This window comes from Neopelma chrysocephalum, unplaced genomic scaffold, assembly GCF_003984885.1.
Source record: "Neopelma chrysocephalum unplaced genomic scaffold, ASM398488v2 Primary Assembly neopelma1_23, whole genome shotgun sequence".
NCBI lineage: Eukaryota > Metazoa > Chordata > Aves > Passeriformes > Pipridae > Neopelma > Neopelma chrysocephalum.
In genome coordinates this window covers 24,392,730-24,410,366 of record NW_020897691.1, presented here as the reverse complement: position 1 = coordinate 24,410,366, position 17,637 = coordinate 24,392,730, and the positions used below count along the sequence as shown (strand labels likewise).

General features: G+C 39.6%; 1 protein-coding gene across 3 annotated transcripts in view; it reads left to right on the top strand.

The window, feature by feature from the left end:
* EYA4 (EYA transcriptional coactivator and phosphatase 4) overlaps positions 1-10,630 on the top strand; it is a 156,015-nt gene extending 145,385 nt beyond the window's left edge. For 2 of the 3 annotated variants that reach the window (XR_003535437.1, XR_003535436.1), the window contains exons 17-20: positions 2,043-2,157; positions 3,905-4,026; positions 4,803-5,043; positions 6,648-6,747. Coding sequence is in view for 1 of the 3 variants with exons in the window: in XM_027690695.1 (XP_027546496.1) it covers positions 2,043-2,157; positions 3,905-4,026; positions 4,803-4,903; positions 6,648-6,728 (419 nt within the window). In the remaining 2 variants the exon portion in view is untranslated. Of the gene's footprint in view, positions 1-2,042; positions 2,158-3,904; positions 4,027-4,802; positions 5,044-6,647 lie in introns of all 3 variants that reach the window. The other variant, XM_027690695.1, reaches the window with a different exon arrangement.
* The last annotated feature ends 7,007 nt before the right edge of the window (positions 10,631-17,637 follow it).

Genomic DNA, 17,637 nt, shown 5'->3' with positions numbered 1-17,637 from the left:
GGTGATGAACTCCCACCAAGTGAATGTGCCTGGGAAGCCACTGAGGGAATGGAAAGTGATGTGACTGGACCGTGGGCTGTTGAAAGCTACTGACTGGAGCAGCAAAGCCAGAGTTGTGCTGTTGTGCAGGAGAAAGAGTTGGGAAAACCAAGTAGGCTTTCATTTAGTTCCAACAGGGCCCATTTTCCTGCTTTAGACCCAGGTATTCTTACTGTACTGATTGGTTGAACCACTTATTCTATCTCAAATACGCTGCCTCTAGGAAAGATGTTGTACAGTTTCCACAGCACAAATTCGTTGTGGATGGCCATTTCCATCTTACATTTTCATGATCTAGCTGGTAACAACACACAGTCTCCTGAACTCTAGTCTGTTTTCACCAGTGGATTCAAGAAAATTTTAGCACTTGCCCTGCCAATAGCCCCTTTTGTTGACTCTGTAGCTTACACAGTTGTGTTCTCAGTAAGACCAAGTCTCATTTGGGCCAAGAGCTTTCCTGTTACTGTTTTATCTCATGGACTTGCTCATGTCCTCACCAGCAAACGTGTAGGTAATTGAGCAACAGAACCAAAAGAATCTTTTGTGGAGAGTCCTGTGACTTGCAGAGACAGCCAGCCCTCTTCTGAGGAGGTGAATATGTCAACTGACCCACTCAAAAAGAGACTGTGAGAACAGGGAATACTTAGAAGTCTTCAATAATTGCCACAGTCATGTATTTTCACTCTTAGTAGTTCAGAGTTTTTACATGCCACAGGATGAAGCAATAGGACCAAAGGGTGGTAGTAGAGGTCTGACTTTCACTTGCCCTCCCTTGCCCTTTATTGGTGTCATGAATAGTTTTTGTATACTAATAATTCTTGAACCAGTATTAACCAAAAGTTTACTGGGTTTTCTTTTATCTCTTAATGCATCTAAGCTTCTAAAGTTGCTGCTTTTCATAAAACCTTTTACACTGGTAAGACCTCAAGTCCAAGAGCACAGCATAAGGAATTGCACTAAGAGGAACAATCATTGCAAAGGCAGAATGCAGATACGCGATGCATTGTGTTCTCAGAAATCCTACTTCTGAAATATAATTCATCCTTAGTGGGCAAGTTTATTCATTCATCCTCTACTTCTTAGCCTTTTCAATAACCTACTTATCACGTATTTATCTGTTTATTTCAGAATAGTGGCTAGAAGGCAACAGAAGGCTAGACTAATCTATATATTTTTAGGTTGCTTCATTTCAGATTTTTGAAGACAGTCATCACCATTTCTTGGTAACATAGGGTGTTAGAAGAGGGATACTAAAGGGCATGAAGCCTGCTTCTGTGTTCTTCCAGGATGAAATCTAATTTTAAAATATCTTGGTTCCAATGAATTCATGTCTCAACGTTCAATAGGCTGGGTATTTTTAAATATCTTACAATTTATACACAAAAAGAGATTTTGAGCTTTTAAAGACTGAGTTCTGAGAACATAAGATGTGCAGCTGTTCCAGGGCTGTAAATGCTATAGAAGGAGCTATCATTACTAACTACAATAGGACATGAAGAGCAAGCCATTAGCAAACAAATGTATTTTCATATCTGTAACCTGTGGTTCACCTATATACAGAGTCATAAGCAGGGCAGTTTTAAACATATGCAGATACTGCAAAGGCCAGTTTATTCTAAAGTACCTTCTTTTGTGACTGTCTCTGCCTGTGACCCTGATGGCATGGATCTTCTTGTCACTGCCTCTGATAATTTGAGAGTAAGATATATGTGAGGAGTTGGTTTAAAAAATGTGTATTTCTGAAAGGTATACTTTGAAATGCAGTAAAGCAGCCTGAATAGATGAAAAAATCCAACTAATTATTAGTATCTAAAATATTCTCTGACATTGCTTGATGCAGTGAAGTACAAATAAAACCAAAGATGGTTGAAGACAATAGATTTTCTCTTTGATATTTGTTCAAGTTCTAGTGGAATTTAAAATATAAACAATTACCATAAAACCCAATACATTCCAGCTAATACAGAATTTAATTCTATTTTTCTTTCTCTTTTACATAAAAGGACTCCTGGGTCCTGCTAAAAGAGATGCATGGTTGCAATTAAGAGCAGAGATTGAAGCTTTGACAGACTCCTGGTTAACAAATGCACTTAAATCATTATCAATTATCAGCACAAGGTATGTATCTGAGTCTACTGTAAAAAAAGGTTCTAGTTTTAGATATGCAATGGCTATTTTTTGCATTTTAGCTTACAGTAAATAAGTGCCTTTAAAGAACAGAACAGATCTACTATGACTTTGGAATAGGACATGGGAAAAGTGGAAAATGGTTTCATTTTAAGTGATTTCACCATTTACTAAAGATAGTATGAAATGTCTTCTAAAATGTGTGTACATTGAAAGTGTGTTGTAGAATTCTGAGGCAGCATTTAATTTATTACCTTGTGGACAGCATTCTCTGAATTCCACATATCTCTGCTCTGTCCTTCAATGTTTGTGCTTATTCACAGTGCTACCTAAATACTTTATAAATACCAGAACACAAGAACATTTTCCTTCTGTCCTTCCAAGCAAATCAGTATATATTAACATATACCTTAAGTTTTCAGAAGAGCAAAAATCTCTTTTAACTGAATTAAAAGTCTGGGTTCCTAGTAATGAGACATAAAATGTACTGTTCTTTGAAACAATGAAAGTACGAACACTGTTGCTGCTTAATCAGCCATGCAATATGTGTCTTACCAGAAATCCTAAGAAATCCTGGGTTTAAACCATAAAAAAGAAAAACATTAAGTCATCTTGCCTTCTGAACGTGTCTGGGAGAAGACTTTGCATCAAGTGGAAAGACAAACTTGGAAAGACATGAAAATCTTATTTTCAATGTAACAACTTTTGCAATATGTTTATCTTTTAATTGTTATTTATTTAAGTGTCCTAAGCACATCAGGAGAAAAGTAAAAAAATTGTGATTGTATAAGCTGTGTTTAGCTCTGCATTCCTTTCCAAATTGTTAGTCTTCAAAAAGACTTTTGGTAACAAAGGCCAGTTGAGCACGGGTGGATGAGTCTGGAAAACTGTTATCAGTTACTCCTAATTGTTAAATAATAATCTTTTGTCTTGTCTTCAAAGAACTGTACAACTATAAATCTTCAGAAGCTACCCGTGAGTCAGTAAACATTACTTACATTATTGACAGTCAGAAATAGTAGCCTAGGGTCTTGCTTGGAATTTGTGGAAATGCCAGAAGGAAAAATCACAACTATTTGCTCTCAACTCCAACCACACCATGGTCACGTTCATGTTCCAGCCTGTCAGTGCCTAAAGTAGCCTGGCTCTGAGTTTTCTGTTGTATAGCTGCTAGCACAACTTCTCCCTTCAAGTTTCCATCCTTGCCATTTGATGCCAGCTTATTATCATGATTATCCTCCCTCTTAGAAATATTCCTACTCTTGAAACATGACGGAAGTAATGTCATTATGGAGAAATGTGTACTGGCTGTTTATTTCCCTTAAAGAGTAACAAAAAATGTTTTTGTGTTCTTTTAACTCCTTTATATTGCTGATGGCTACTGCCAGTTAATTGCCAGCATGAAAATTGTCCTTTCAAAGCATTAAAATGCCTCTTTTTGGAGGTAGTTGGTAGTCTTAAATGTCTGTGTTTTGGTGGACTCATCTTCAAGGATTTGTTTTCTATAAACCACTGTGGAATACTTCCTACAAAAATCAGACCCTGAATATTTTTTAAAGGATTTTTTCCAAAGTTTTATGTACATTTTTCTGTAAGTGATGGTGCTGAGCGACACTACTGTGTGAGTGAAAGTCAACGTTGAGGAAATCTGGATATGCTCTTCACAGCTAGTTCATTTCATTAACATTTGGATACTGTTTCTAAACTATTTAAACTTAAACTGTTTCTCTCATTTTAGGAGTAATTGTGTAAACGTGTTGGTAACAACGACCCAGCTTATCCCAGCACTTGCAAAAGTTCTACTATACAGTTTAGGAGGAGCTTTTCCTATTGAAAATATTTACAGTGCAACCAAAATAGGTAAGAAAATTATTCTTTCATTCATTCTCACTACTCTGCATTACCAGTATTTTTTTCTGCCAGAAATGGATGGATTCCAAAACACTTCCTTGACACTTAGCAGTTTTAGTTATAAGATTTAGATGTTGCGTATATTCAGATATCTTTATGTCGAAGAATTCCAAAGTTGCCTTATTTTAAATGATGCCTGAAGGAATAAAGATACTGATTAAAAGCCTCAGAAATTCCTCAGTATGGTGGAGAAAACAAAAAATGTGCAGAAACCCATGAAGAAAAGTGTTCTGTGAATTCAAACCTGAGCAGAACTTTTGTTAAAATAACCTCTGCTCTGACATTCAGCTCAATGTAAGTAAGGCCACAGCTCCACAAACTTTTTCCCGAGGCATAATACGTCAGAGATGGTGATGAAAACTATTACTAACAGAAGCTGCATTGGTGGATGCCAAAAGAGCACTTCCCTATTCTACTTATAACTGTGTGCCTTTTGTGTATTATGGTTTGGAAATGTATGGTTTAATTCACTAACCTGTTAATTTTTGCAGAGTTGCTAATTCTTTTACCTTAGTGGCTTTCCTGTAAAAATTAATAAATTTAGCTTTACCTGAAACATCTTAGTGTCAATAAGGGAATTCATTACTTCTTACCTGATTTGGCTCTAAGGCTGGGAACCTTTCAAAAGTAGCAGTAGTAGCAATGTCTTACCACTGCAAAAATCCTTTGTAAGGCTTCACTATAACTCACTTGATAGCCTGAATAAACAGTGCCTTGTTTTTCAGGCAAAGAGAGCTGTTTTGAGCGTATAGTGTCCAGATTTGGCACTAACATAACTTATGTTGTGATTGGAGATGGCCGAGATGAGGAACATGCAGCTAATCAGGTAACTTCACTCTGAACTCTTATCTCATTTATCTTCCAGGAAAAGAAAGTTGCTTTGAACGAATAATGCAAAGGTTTGGCAGAAAAGTAGTATATGTTGTAATTGGGGATGGTGTAGAAGAAGAACAGGCAGCAAAAAAGGTAACCTGTCTTCTGAAATGTTGGTGTGATACACAGCTACTAATGCAAGCCTTTCTGTTTGCATTTCTGTCAGTGTTGCGCAAAATGACAAATAATTTCAGTCCACAGATGCAAGGCAGCAAGAGCATGATGAGATCAAAACTTAGAGTAAATGAACCATTTGGATTCTAGCATTTGCTTCACTTGGCTTTGGAAAGAAATGAAAACCCCACAAAATTATTTTTAAAATAAATGAAGAAATATTGCAGCAAAAATGTACTAGCTTCAAGCAAATCAAAAGATAAGCAGAAGAGATAGAAGGGACTATAACACGATGGTTAGGTGGTGTTTTTCTCTAAATATTGAAATCAGGGATGTTTCACACAGACAATGTGGAAAAACATGTAAAGGACTGTGCAAATTTTTTGCTAACATAGATGAAGATCCATAATTTACTGGAGCAAATGTGATAAACATATAATTTGCTTCAAGAGAGATGTACCTGCTAAAGGAAAAAGAACACAACATAGAGATTGTGTACCAAATCTGTGGTCCTGAAAAAAGAACTCTTTCCTTATAAATATTCAATTTTCTTATGATGGTAATTCAAGTCCAATTTCAGCAGAAAAATTTTCAATGTTCAGAAACAGATAAAATTAGTAATTTGTGCCATACTTTCTAGTATAACCCCTGGAAGTGTGCAGAAACTGTAATTTTTGCCTGACAGTGTCTGTACAGGACAAGTGATGTAAATATCCTTGAGCTAGGAGTAGCAAAATAAAGTACCCTCATAGTGTTGTAGTTGGAATGGAAAGAAAATGAAAATAACCAAAATGCTCATTCCAAATGGTTCCTTAATATAGGTACAGTACTGGTGATGGGTCTTTTATAATTTGTGCTAAACGATGGTGGTTTGGTTGTGTGTTTTCTGGTTTGGCATGCTTATTTTCTTAATGTTGACTATATTGCATGGATAGGTGCAGAATTCAGAGAGAGGGATGAATATGGCACATTACAAATAGATCTGAACTCAACATGAAAGTATGGGGTTTTTTAATATGCTGATGATTGTTGAAGGAGAATAGTGCATATACTTGCACCTCGCAGATGCTGACGCTTTCTCCAACACAAATTATCTTTTCTTAAACCAGAAGTGTGTTATTTTCATATCGAAAGAGATTTCTTTTTCCCCCAGATGGAGAAAAAATGTAATTCAACGCTGTTTCAGTGTTGAGTGAGAAGCCTTTATTAATGGAAGTCTTACAGCTCTTTAAGTGATCATTCAGTATTTTGCAGTCAAATAAGTGGAGCAGAAAGGCATTTCCTATTAATGCCCCTTTGTATGGGTTTGGATGCTAACATTAAGCAAGTAGCTCTTAATAAGTAACAGGCTGTTTCCAAAGAAAGTATTAAGAAAGACTATCTAATTATTTCAACTTCAGTTGAGCTATTAAGCTCAGATCTATTTTGGTCTGATTTTTGTCAGTACTTTAATACCAAAAATCAATCCAGAAACAGTGGTGTAAAAATACGTGGTGGTAATCTAACTAGCCTCGTGTGTCATATACCGCCCTGTATCATGGTGTTCATCTTTCCTGACCTTTTCCCTCCTCTAACAAACACAGCACAACATGCCTTTCTGGAGGATATCCAGTCATTCGGACCTCTTGGCTCTCCATCAAGCACTGGAACTAGAGTATTTGTAACTGTGTTCTAAAGTTGGCGATCCTTTTTTTTATATATATATTTCAAGTACACTGAATTTTTATGTGTGATTCAATGCCTCTGGCTTTACACATATGAATTGTCTTAAGAAGGGAAGAAATATTTGGAATTAAAAATTCCAAATTGAAGAATTCAGATTGCTGAATGAAGTTAAAACTTTAGTGCTACATAAGGAAGCTCTATGGTCTTATATATGCAACGTTTTTAAATGAATTAAAACTGTGGAGGTTGCTGGTACACACCAAGTGAGCCCTGACAGGAGTGAACAAAGGACTCAAACTGGCAAAGCACCAAAATGCGTTTTCCAGCCAACAAGGTGGTGGTGTTCAACAACATTCCTCAAAATGGGATATATTCTCAGCACTGAGGTTTGAACCAGACTTTAGCCTACCTAACCCAGAAAATCTGACTTGGAATGCACTCAGACTGTATAATGACAATCCTGTCTAGACCTGTAATTTGTGTAAATTATTGATGAAAATAATTTACTGTGACTTTGTTAGCAGCTGATTTTGGAAGTGGATGCAATTTTTCTTTCTTTTGGGGGTGCAGGGGAGGGAAAGGGTTATATAATATTGTCTCTTTTATAAGTTTGGCAAACAGAATGTCATAATGATGTGTTGTGCCTTAAAGAGAAGATTGTGTTCGTGTGTTATAATGTAATTTTGGTTAAAAACTCTGTAGATAAACAAAGAAAAACCTTTGTGGCAATTTTTGACATGACCAAATTTGAAATTCAAAGAAATCAAAGAGCAGGGCTGCACCAAAGCATTTAAGTATTTGCTGCAGTAAGAAAAAATAATAAAGGAAAGTTTGTGTTTTTATTTGGATTCTGAATAATTCCACTGATCATTTGAGAAAAGTTAAGAGTACGTTGGGAAGTTAATATTGGGGACCGCTATGTTGAAAGGTTAAAAAAAAGTGTTTAACACCTTCGGCATCATTTCTTGATTCTCCAGCAAGAGAACTAAGAGCCATATTCATTAATTACCAAGTCTGCTGAAAGCCATACAGTGAGTGCATCTGCTGTGTATAAAAGAACAAAGTTCCACCCAGCAGACAAAGTGTTCAGGTGGCATTACTGGAAGGTGAAATGTGGAGTTAAGCCCAGATGGGGAATAAAACACAATTCCATTAGGAATGAAAAATTACTAAAGAAACTCAAGTCAGTCAGATATGCAAACGATGCTCCATTTAGCATATTCAGGATCAACACAAGCTGCTGAAATTACTGGCATAATGACATTGGCCGTTTCAGGAGCATAGTCCACTTTGGTAAATAAAGTAGCATTTTGGTAGTTTTTCGATTGTGTTCCATATTTCCATGTATTTTGTTTGGGGTCAGCATGATTTTCCTCACCCATTTTTGATTGCACAAAATACTACACAGGGACAACCATAAATGTTTTGGAACCAGAAATTTCAATAGTATGTCAGGTATCTGAGGACAGGATAAAGAGATGATTTTTATAAAGAAATATTGAGAAATATATCACCTTAACTTTCATAATTTCTATTAAAAGTTATGGTCCACATAGTGATGATTATCTTGCGAGTTTGAACATGCTGTTTTTCATCTTTGGAAAATGAGCAACATCCATATTGTACACAAGGTCCTTAGTGCTTTATGTGCAGCTTGAGCACTCTGAAACAACAGCAGGTGGTTCATCTCTCATTGCAGAAAATGGAAACTACATTTTTCAATTTTTAACACTACCTGGAGACATCTGAGGTTGTCTGTGCACTGAACGGCATGAAGAGGTGTATGCGAGAGAAGGTGTTAAATGCAAACTCTAGGATGCCTGCACAAGCACAGTAGTTGGCACTGAGGTGAAAATCTTCCCTCGCTGTGCTGTGAAGCCAACATATGTCATAGTTACCAGGTAGTAACTTTGCTGATTTAAACTCTGTTGAGGTTACATGAAAGTTAGTTGGTTGGTGAAAGCCTGGAGTCACTAAAAGTACAAGGCAAAACTCTTCTATAAATTCATAAAAATGGGATTTCTTCTCTATGTTGGAGTTGGATATGCAAGTCACCACACAACAAACTAACAATAATTTGTTATCACTGGGCAATTTAAAGCCATCACATGAGACTTGCCACATACGAAATCACTGTAGACTAGCTATTTGCGTGATAGATTTATGTGTCCAAAAGTAAAAATTATGCATACCTTCTTTATATTTTCAGTACCTGTCTAGTCAGATTTGTCCTGGAAGTACCTTTTTCATAAAAAGCTGTAGTTAACAGCTTTTTGTAGTGTTTCAGGTGGGAAAAGGTGTTTCTACTGGAATAGGAAAAAACTTCAAAGCCTTTCTCAAGTTCCAGCATTGCATAAAAATCTCAATGTAAAAGCATGATAAGCCAAAAAATTGGTATGGTGAACTAGCTTTTTTTTCTTTTTCTTTTTTTTTGACAAGTCACAGTGTTCTTTAAATGCATGAAGCAATATTATTTCTCAAGTTACTTGTTCAATGTTCTTTTCCTAATCAGATGTAAGAACAAAAAGTGGCCCAGCAACAACCATTGGTTCTTACAAAAGGTTTGCAGTGCCTTCATTGGAGTTGTGCTTAGCTTTTTGTGGTGGATGCAGCTCAATTTATATACTGGACTTCTAGAGAGGAGATGGAGGCAAAAGGAGGGAAGTTTTACAGAGCATGACAAAGTTCTGTGTGCTACCATAGCAGAAGTTAATTATAAAAATAAGTAATCCACAAAAATGTGAATCCAAAGACAGTTGAAGGATTTAGCTCGAAAGCCGTCGCAATACAAAATTTCAGAACATGAATACTCTCTTGCTAAGCAAAAATTGCTATATATCTTTAAATAAAAGTGCGTAGAACATTCCTTGTAGGGAGGAATTAGTCTGATATATTTTCCTGCATGAACAATACAGAGGAGAAAATAACCAAGGCAGAGACATCAGGCTGTTCCAGGTGGGCCTAAGAAGATTAAACTGAAAGTTGGTCACTTTGACACTGGGTGCATTTTAATTCAAAAGCATATTAATCAGAAACTACCTTCCCTTCAGCCTCTCCTCAACAACCAAGATTGAGCAAGGGTCATGTTTGCAAGTATTTTTGGCAAATGAAGTATAGAATATAATGCCTTTTGCTGATACTCTAGCATTTCTCAGTACAGAACATGAACGTTCATTAGGCATTTGAGTAGTCAGCTTGCAGAATACAAAAATTGTGTGATTGCAGTCACAAGCTGGTATCTTAAATAGATGTAAAACTGTGCAGTTCAGTAAAAGAGAACAGAAAAAACTAAAAAATAGGCTTATTTTTAGATGCCTGTGGAGATTGTGCACAAAGATCTAGGTGGCAGCTAGCTCCCAGATCTGTTTTCATTAGAATCCAGTGTGAGCAGCAGCGTTTGCATCTAAAGCAGTGTGGAGTGTGTTCCAGTGCAAGCATTGACAAGGGAGATGAGGCCAAATCAAAGCCCTCTATACAAGCACACTTCATCTTGGGTGGATGAGGTCCTGTATTCCATCAGAATTGCCGAGTTTATGGAGAATATAGACTTGACCCATGATAGGGAGACTAGGTTTTAGCTATGAGGTTGTACCCAGATCCAGGGTTTCATTTCAAAAGTCATCTCTGCTTTAAAGGATTGACAGCAGGTATATGCTGTAAATGAATATGGTATTTAGTATCTCTGGAGAGAAGCTGAAGTGACAGAAGCCAAAATCCCAGCAATAGCAGCATTTTGAATATTTGAAGCCAAGGGTCTCTGTCATGTATTAGCAGATTATAGTTTATTAGGGCCTACCTAATTTAAGAAAATGTAAATTAAAATTAAAAGCTTGTAAAATTATGTACATCTTTACTATTTCTCAATAAATACACTCGGAAATGTCTTTTTTTCTGTACTATATGGTGTTGTAAGTTGTTTGGTTATACACAATGTCTGTTGCAAGAACTGACTGTGACCTTGGACTCTTATGTCCATGCTGCCCTTGTGGTTCATGCCTGGAGCAACCCTGAGCCTGTGCATGTGGTCTGGTACAGACTGGCTCACCTGCGGACTGTTTGCAGGGTGCAGCCTTAGGGAGAATCTACCCCTGCTCTGCACTGAGGCTTCCTCACCAAGAACATTAGGTGCCTTGCTTCAGATGCAGCCTGAGTGACAACTAGCACCTTTGTTGCAGTGTCCTTGGGACAAAATGCAGAACAAATGCATATTTGATGGTCTAGACACACAGTGTATGCATATAAATTCCCTTGCCAATTCACTTATTAATGTTATGCTAGTATTCTTATGGACATGGGTTGTTAGGAGACAGACTGGGCTACTGAGGGGCAAGCAGCCTTTCCAGTTGAAGATTGTCCTTGTGAAACTTTGTAAATGTCTTTGGGAGCCGTACTTCATGTATTAGTGAGGTACTGACCTTCGTTTGAAGAAAGCAGTCCCTCCACAGTCTGCTGTGGGAGGACAAAGTGGGATTGCAGGACTGTCAGCACACTTAGACATATTACGATCTTGGAACAACATAACAAGTAGCAGAGCCTTGGTAACCACAGTGCTTCAGCCACAAGAAGCAGCTTGTAATAGTAGATTTTTTTCCCAGGGGTTAGATTAAAACATGTCTGTTAACAAACACGACTGTTCTGTATATCTGCTTTCTCCTCAGTTTTAGGAACAAAAAGGAAGATATATCAAAAATAGGGTGGACAAAATATAAAAAAGCCCTATCTACTGAGCACACAGACCCATCCACTGAGCAAACAGTACCATTTCAGAAGAGTGAGATAAAAGGGAGTCAGAAAATGGTTTTCCTCTGTGTTAAAACTGTGGTGGATTTCAGAACTTTTCCTTTTTCATATGAGGATAAAAATGACATACTGAGGGCATTTATTTAAAAGCTTTGACTGGGTGAAAGCACAGCATTACCTTCATTTTGCATTGCTGAGAAACTCAGTGCTCTAAATGGCCATCAGTGTGTCCTGCACATGATGTTCATAGTGATGAACTAAAGTAAAAATATTACACTGAGGGCATTTATGTGTGGACAAATAACTCTTCCTCATTTGTGTGCAAAAATACTTCTTCCTCATTATCCATTACCAATAAAAAATCGTCAAGGAAAACCAAGCAGAAATTCAAAATGGAGTTGTGTTGTCTCCTCCGTTGTTTGTCAGTTATTATCTCTAAGAGATGCATGTTTAGGGTTGACTTGTTTGATTCATTTTCTTTTTTCCAAACAAACAGTGGATTCAGAACCATTTTGCATATGTTTATAAATTTGGGGGGGATTGTTTCAGTTGCCAAAAGCCCAGGTAGTAGGAGAAATGCTGCAAAAGTCAAAACATCTGAATAGTTTGTTTTTCCATGTTAATTTCTCTACAAATGTCAAGGTTTGATTTTCAAAGAACTCAATATCTGACTTGAAACAACTAATAGAAAAAACTAACAATGATTTTATTTCTTTTTCTGGTTGGAAAATAAAGGGAGAAAGGGAGAAAGCACCAGGAAGCTTCACATATTGATTTTTTAAGTGGACAAGCAAAGGAACTCCTTTGTTGCACAAAGCACCATTTCTCAAATTTTCTGGATAATTTGGGCATCAAACATCCATCTAAAAATGGGTTATTAGAAATTCACATACAAACTTCAATAAACACGAAGCAAGAAAGCCAGGAAACATGAAGGACAGCATTTAAATGAGCTATATTATATGAAGGAGTCAGGCTTGGAATGGAGCTTAAATAGACTTAATTTTTTTGCCTTATTCACAGTGTTAAGGGAGAATGGAGTGCTGCAGAGAGGAAAATGGAAAGTGATTAATATTTCTTCCTTTACTATACAACCTACTGTACCCTACACCAAGAAGCACACACTTTTTCTACATGAAAAAAAACAAAGCAACTGGAGCTATTTGGAAAATACTAGAAATGTGCCAGTGTTGATTCATTGAAACCGAAGTATGTTTTGGGAGTGCACACAACAACGTCAATGAACAGAACATTTCTAGTCCTGTTTAGAGAAAGAGTGAATCAGGGGCCCACCAAGTTAGCCAGAAAAAAAATGAGCCATTGCACGAGTCCGGTGACTACGGCTCTCAGTTGACGTATCAAGCCCCTCTTCTTTGCTTTCAGCCTGTCTGGATTAGGATCTTGGTTTTTAGCTTTCTGATTCTAAAAGGTCCTAGTTTGGTCCAATAATGGAGTGTTTCTGAAATGAGAAAAAAAAAAAAAGAGAGGGAAAGATCAAAGGGAAGAAGAAAGAAGAAGAAGAATCTTCCTTCTTACCCGGCACTAAACCCAGTATGCCCACTGTGAAAGGTTGTGGAAAACGCAGTCTTCCTGGAAATGATTTAGCAAGTGAGAAGCTCTGGTTAGTTGGTCAGTTGGTTGCAGTGGGAGGAGGGACAGACCAGACATGGGAGAAAACCAGCAAACAGATTCCCTGGACTATGTGTGTATCTCCTGTTTTACAGCACAGTCTCATTTGTGGTTTTTTGTGCTCTTAACTCCTACCCTATATAGCTACCCCTTGTCCCACTATCTCTGGTCCATGAGGTTTTGCAGACTGATCTCTTTACGTCCTTGTTTTGTCTCTCGTTTTATGCTGTAGTGGGTTGACCGTGGCCAGATACCAGGTACCCACTAAAGCCCCTCTCTCCCTCTGCAATTGGACAGAGGAGAGAGAAAAACAACAGCTAAGAATTCATGAGTAGAGATAAGAACTGGGAGAGGTCAGTGACTGATTAACTTCACGGGCAAAACAAGACTCAAAGTGGGGATAGTACTTATATTTATTACTAATAGGATAAGAGCCAAAAAGTGAGAAATAAAACAGTCTTAGAAACACCTTCCCCCACCCCTCCTTCCTTCCATGTTCTCCCTCCTCCCCCTCAGTAGTGCAGGGGGATGGGGAATGGGGGTTACAGTCAGTTGTTGTTTCTGCCACTGCTCAGGAAGAGGAGTCCTTCCCCTGCTCCCATGGGGTCCCTCCCCCGGGAGAGAGTCCTTGATGGACCTCTCCAGCATGAGTCCATCCCTCGGGCAGCAGCTCTTCCCAAACTGCTCTCCCGTGGGTCACTCCTCCGTGGGGCACAGTGCTTCATGAATGAGCTGTACCGACATGGGTCCCCCACAGGGGCCACAGGTCCTACCCGGGAAAAACATGCTCCAGCGTGGGCTTCCCTCTCCCCAGGCTGCAGGTCTCCAGCAGGACCTTGCTTCATCTTGGGCCTCCCACGGGGTCACAGCCTCCTTCTTGCATCCACCTGCTCCATGGGCTGCAGGTGGGTCTCTGCACCCCGATGGTCCTCCATTGGCTGCAGGGGGACAGCTGCTTCACCCTGGTCTTCACCACGGGCTGCAGGGGCCACAGCTCCGGCACCTGGAGCACCTCCTCCCCCTCCTGCACTGACCTTGGTGTCTATATTGTTATTCCCACGTTCTCACTCCACTCTTCCCTGGCTGGAATTTCTTCTGCGCAACAGTCTTTTGTTCTTAAATATGTTATCACAGAGGCATTACTGTTACTTCTAATTGGCTCAGCCTCGGCCAGCGGCAGGAAGTCCGTCCTGGAGCCAGCTGGCATTGGCTCCAAGGGACAGGGGAAGCTTCTAGCAGCTTCTAACAGAAGCCACCCCTCTAGCCCCCCTGCTACCAAAACCCAGCCACAGAAACCCAATACATACGCCTTTCTGTTACCTCATTGCAGCTGCAGCCCTTCGCTGTCTCTGGATTTGTGAGCCTCCTGGATAGCAGAGCAAAGTCCTGGCATTTAGCAGTAGGACTTCTTTGCAGGGATTTTTTTTTTGGGGTGGTGTTGGGGTAGCCTTGGCTGGCAGCCAGACTCCTACCCAGCTGCTCTCAATCCTCTCCTCAGTGGGATGGAGGAAAGAGAAAGAACAGCAGTGAGAAAGCTTGTGGGTGGAAATTAAGACAGGTAGATTCCTTACCAATTACTGTCACACAGGAAACAGACTCCACCTGGAGAAAATTAATTTATTGCCAATTAAAATAAATACTTAATCACTGCATTGGGTAGTGGGAAACAAAAAGGCACCCTTCCTCCTCCCATTTCCATGTCCAGCTTCACTCCTCTGCAAGCTCCTCTATGTCTTCCGAGCAGCACAGACAGGATGAGGGAAGATGGTGGCTACAGTCAGTAAGTACTCAGCAGTTCCTCTCTGTATTAGGGAGGTCTAGTGTCATGGGAGGCCTCTGCTTGTATCTCACCAGCCTATCCCATGAGCAGTCTATAATGTCACCTTTATAAGGATGCATCAGCTTCAAATGCTACCTTTCTCACTTGGAAAGCTTTTACTTTGATTTAGTTTTTTGGTACAAGCCATGACTGGAGCATGTGTTACACTTCCGCAGCTCATGCAAACCAGAAACCCTTACATGACATCTGTGCCTCATGATCACTCAAAAGCAAGGAGGGGGAAAAATGGGGGAGAAGCAGAATGGAGCCAAGTGTGGGGGGCTGCTCCACTCAGACAGCATATGCACATTGATTTATGAAATGCAATCCTATTCTCAGTAATCACCACAGACCACTGACATGTGGCAGCTGATGAAGGTAAGATATTTAGCAAAACCCAACTTCTCCTGTTACTCACTGGGAGCAAAAATGAGGAATTTATTGCAAGCTCTGAATAGTCTTGATGAGGAACAGTCATATTCGTCATGGAACTGCCTGGTGGCCAAAAGAGATTCACTACAGCCACCTGACCCCCAGGGCCGGTCGACAGGGGAAAGAGCCAAATCTGCACACGTCCCTTCTCAAGGTGGGCACTTGCCCCCCTCATCTGGCCCCTCACCTTACCTGCCACCATCCCAGTGGGAAGAGGGCAGTGACCTGGGCAGCATCACCTCAGGGTTTAGCCCCAAGGGAGCAAGGGGCTTTACTGATTCTTTCTGAGTTGTCTTTTATACCCTGCTTAAACTAAGTTGGCTTAAACTAAGTTGGTTCTCAGTGGAACAGATATCCTAGGCAGGAGGAATCTATTCACAGAGGAAAAGAAACAGCACTTAATTTGGGCCCTCAAGAAGTGAAGAACTGCTGTGCCAAAGGGTATCCAAGCACTTGCCAGTATTTTAATTTTTTCACCTTACCTAAATGCTTTCCGTGAAGTTTTCTTCTCGAGTTAAACTGCAGTTCCTTAAAAGAAGTTTAGTTATAATTGAAAGGCTGACTCAACCTTCACTCTAATAACCAGGAAAACACAACAGTAAAATGAAACAACAAATCATTCCTCTGACAGTAATGAGGCACTTGCTTAGGCATTTATCTGTCCTTTTACAGGGCAGTAATTTTATGGTCGAAAAGCCTTGGGTTTAAGCTTCAAGTCTGGGAAGAAATTTCTAGTCCTTGGCCAAAATTGCAGATGGTAACATTGCACATAATTAATGCATTCATTTTCATTCTTAAAAACTAGTAAATGCAGCTTGTTTGCATTTCTTCCTGAAAGCTAAATTTATTAGCTACTAAACGTAGAGACTATGCCAACTGTTTCAAGGAGTTTATATCCTGTCTTTCCCCCATTTTCTAATAGTTTTCCACTAATATCACCTGGGTGGCTCTTCCCTTTTTATAAGAAACTTCAAAGTGGGCAACAGCTTTCTGCTGTCCTTTTTGTTCCTTAATATGTTTTCATGATAAAGGTTTCTTTCCTTCACCTCCATCTAAAAAGCAGCAAGGCTGCCACTTGTTCGCTGAAAATGACTTTAAATTCATCAACTCTCCCAGGTCTAATAAAGTGACATGTTTACAATGTTAAAGGAAATCAGGTGTTTAAATAGTAAATGAAAAAAACCATATTTATATAGTGTTATAATAATACCATTTGCCTGGCCTTTCTCAGCCCATTCATCACCCAGAAGTCTCCGCACAAGGTGTTGTGGAGTCTTTGTGCTTCAATGCCATGCAATAATAAGTCCAAATTCACCACAAATCATGTGTTGCAGCAGCCTCCCTCTTTGCTGGTGGCAACTGCTGCAGTGGGCACATGTAGGGAAAGAGTTGTTTCCCAGGTACATGGCAGTGAGGATGGAGCAAAGGAAACACTGGAAAGTGGGTACTGCTACTACAGCTCCTTTCTGCTTTTCATGCTACTTGTCCCACTACAGAAGTGCTGCTGGTCCCTTCCATGCTACTTGTCTCACTGCAAATCGCTGGAAGCAGAAAGCCTGGACTCTTGCTGGGCTCTTGGATGCACACTTCATTTTGAAGGCCAGTCTCCAGTGCTGCCACTGAAACAAGGCCAGTGCACACAGGTCATGTTTTTTCCGGCATTCAGCCATGCCATTCCCAGCTCCATGTGCACTGCTTAGCCATTTTGTTACCTAAGTTCACAGTGCTAAATAGCATTACTCTGCCAAGTGAGAAGTGTCCACACTGCTTGAGATCATTCCTTTTAAAGAACAGAAATCTATCCCATAGCAGGCAACAGATATAGGTGATGGGAACCTCCAGTTCTATGATGGCTTCTTCTTAAGGAGAAAATTTTTAAATCTCGTAATCTAGTTTATAAATTCAGCGGTCAGATGTGCACCTCTCAGAAAAAAAAAAGAAAAAACCAAACCACAGGATTCTCTGATTTCCCTTAAAGGGGATGACAGCAGAGTCCCTTTGGCAAGTAACGCTTGTCAGGTTATGGTTTATATGTGGTTTCCCAAGCCAGCTCCTGCTTCACTACACTTGGGCTGAACACACTGCACTCTGAATGCAGCTCTGCAAGAGAAATACCTTGTTTGCCTCTTATATGTTACTTGTTCTCACTCTTCTAAATACACCATCACCTGTCACCATGTTCATAGAGCTCTGCTCACAGGCCTTAACAGTGTGGGTGAGCTCAGCCTTCTCCTGGCACGTTTACTTACTGCTGGGTCCCAGCATGCTGCTTCTCACAAATCCTGTAG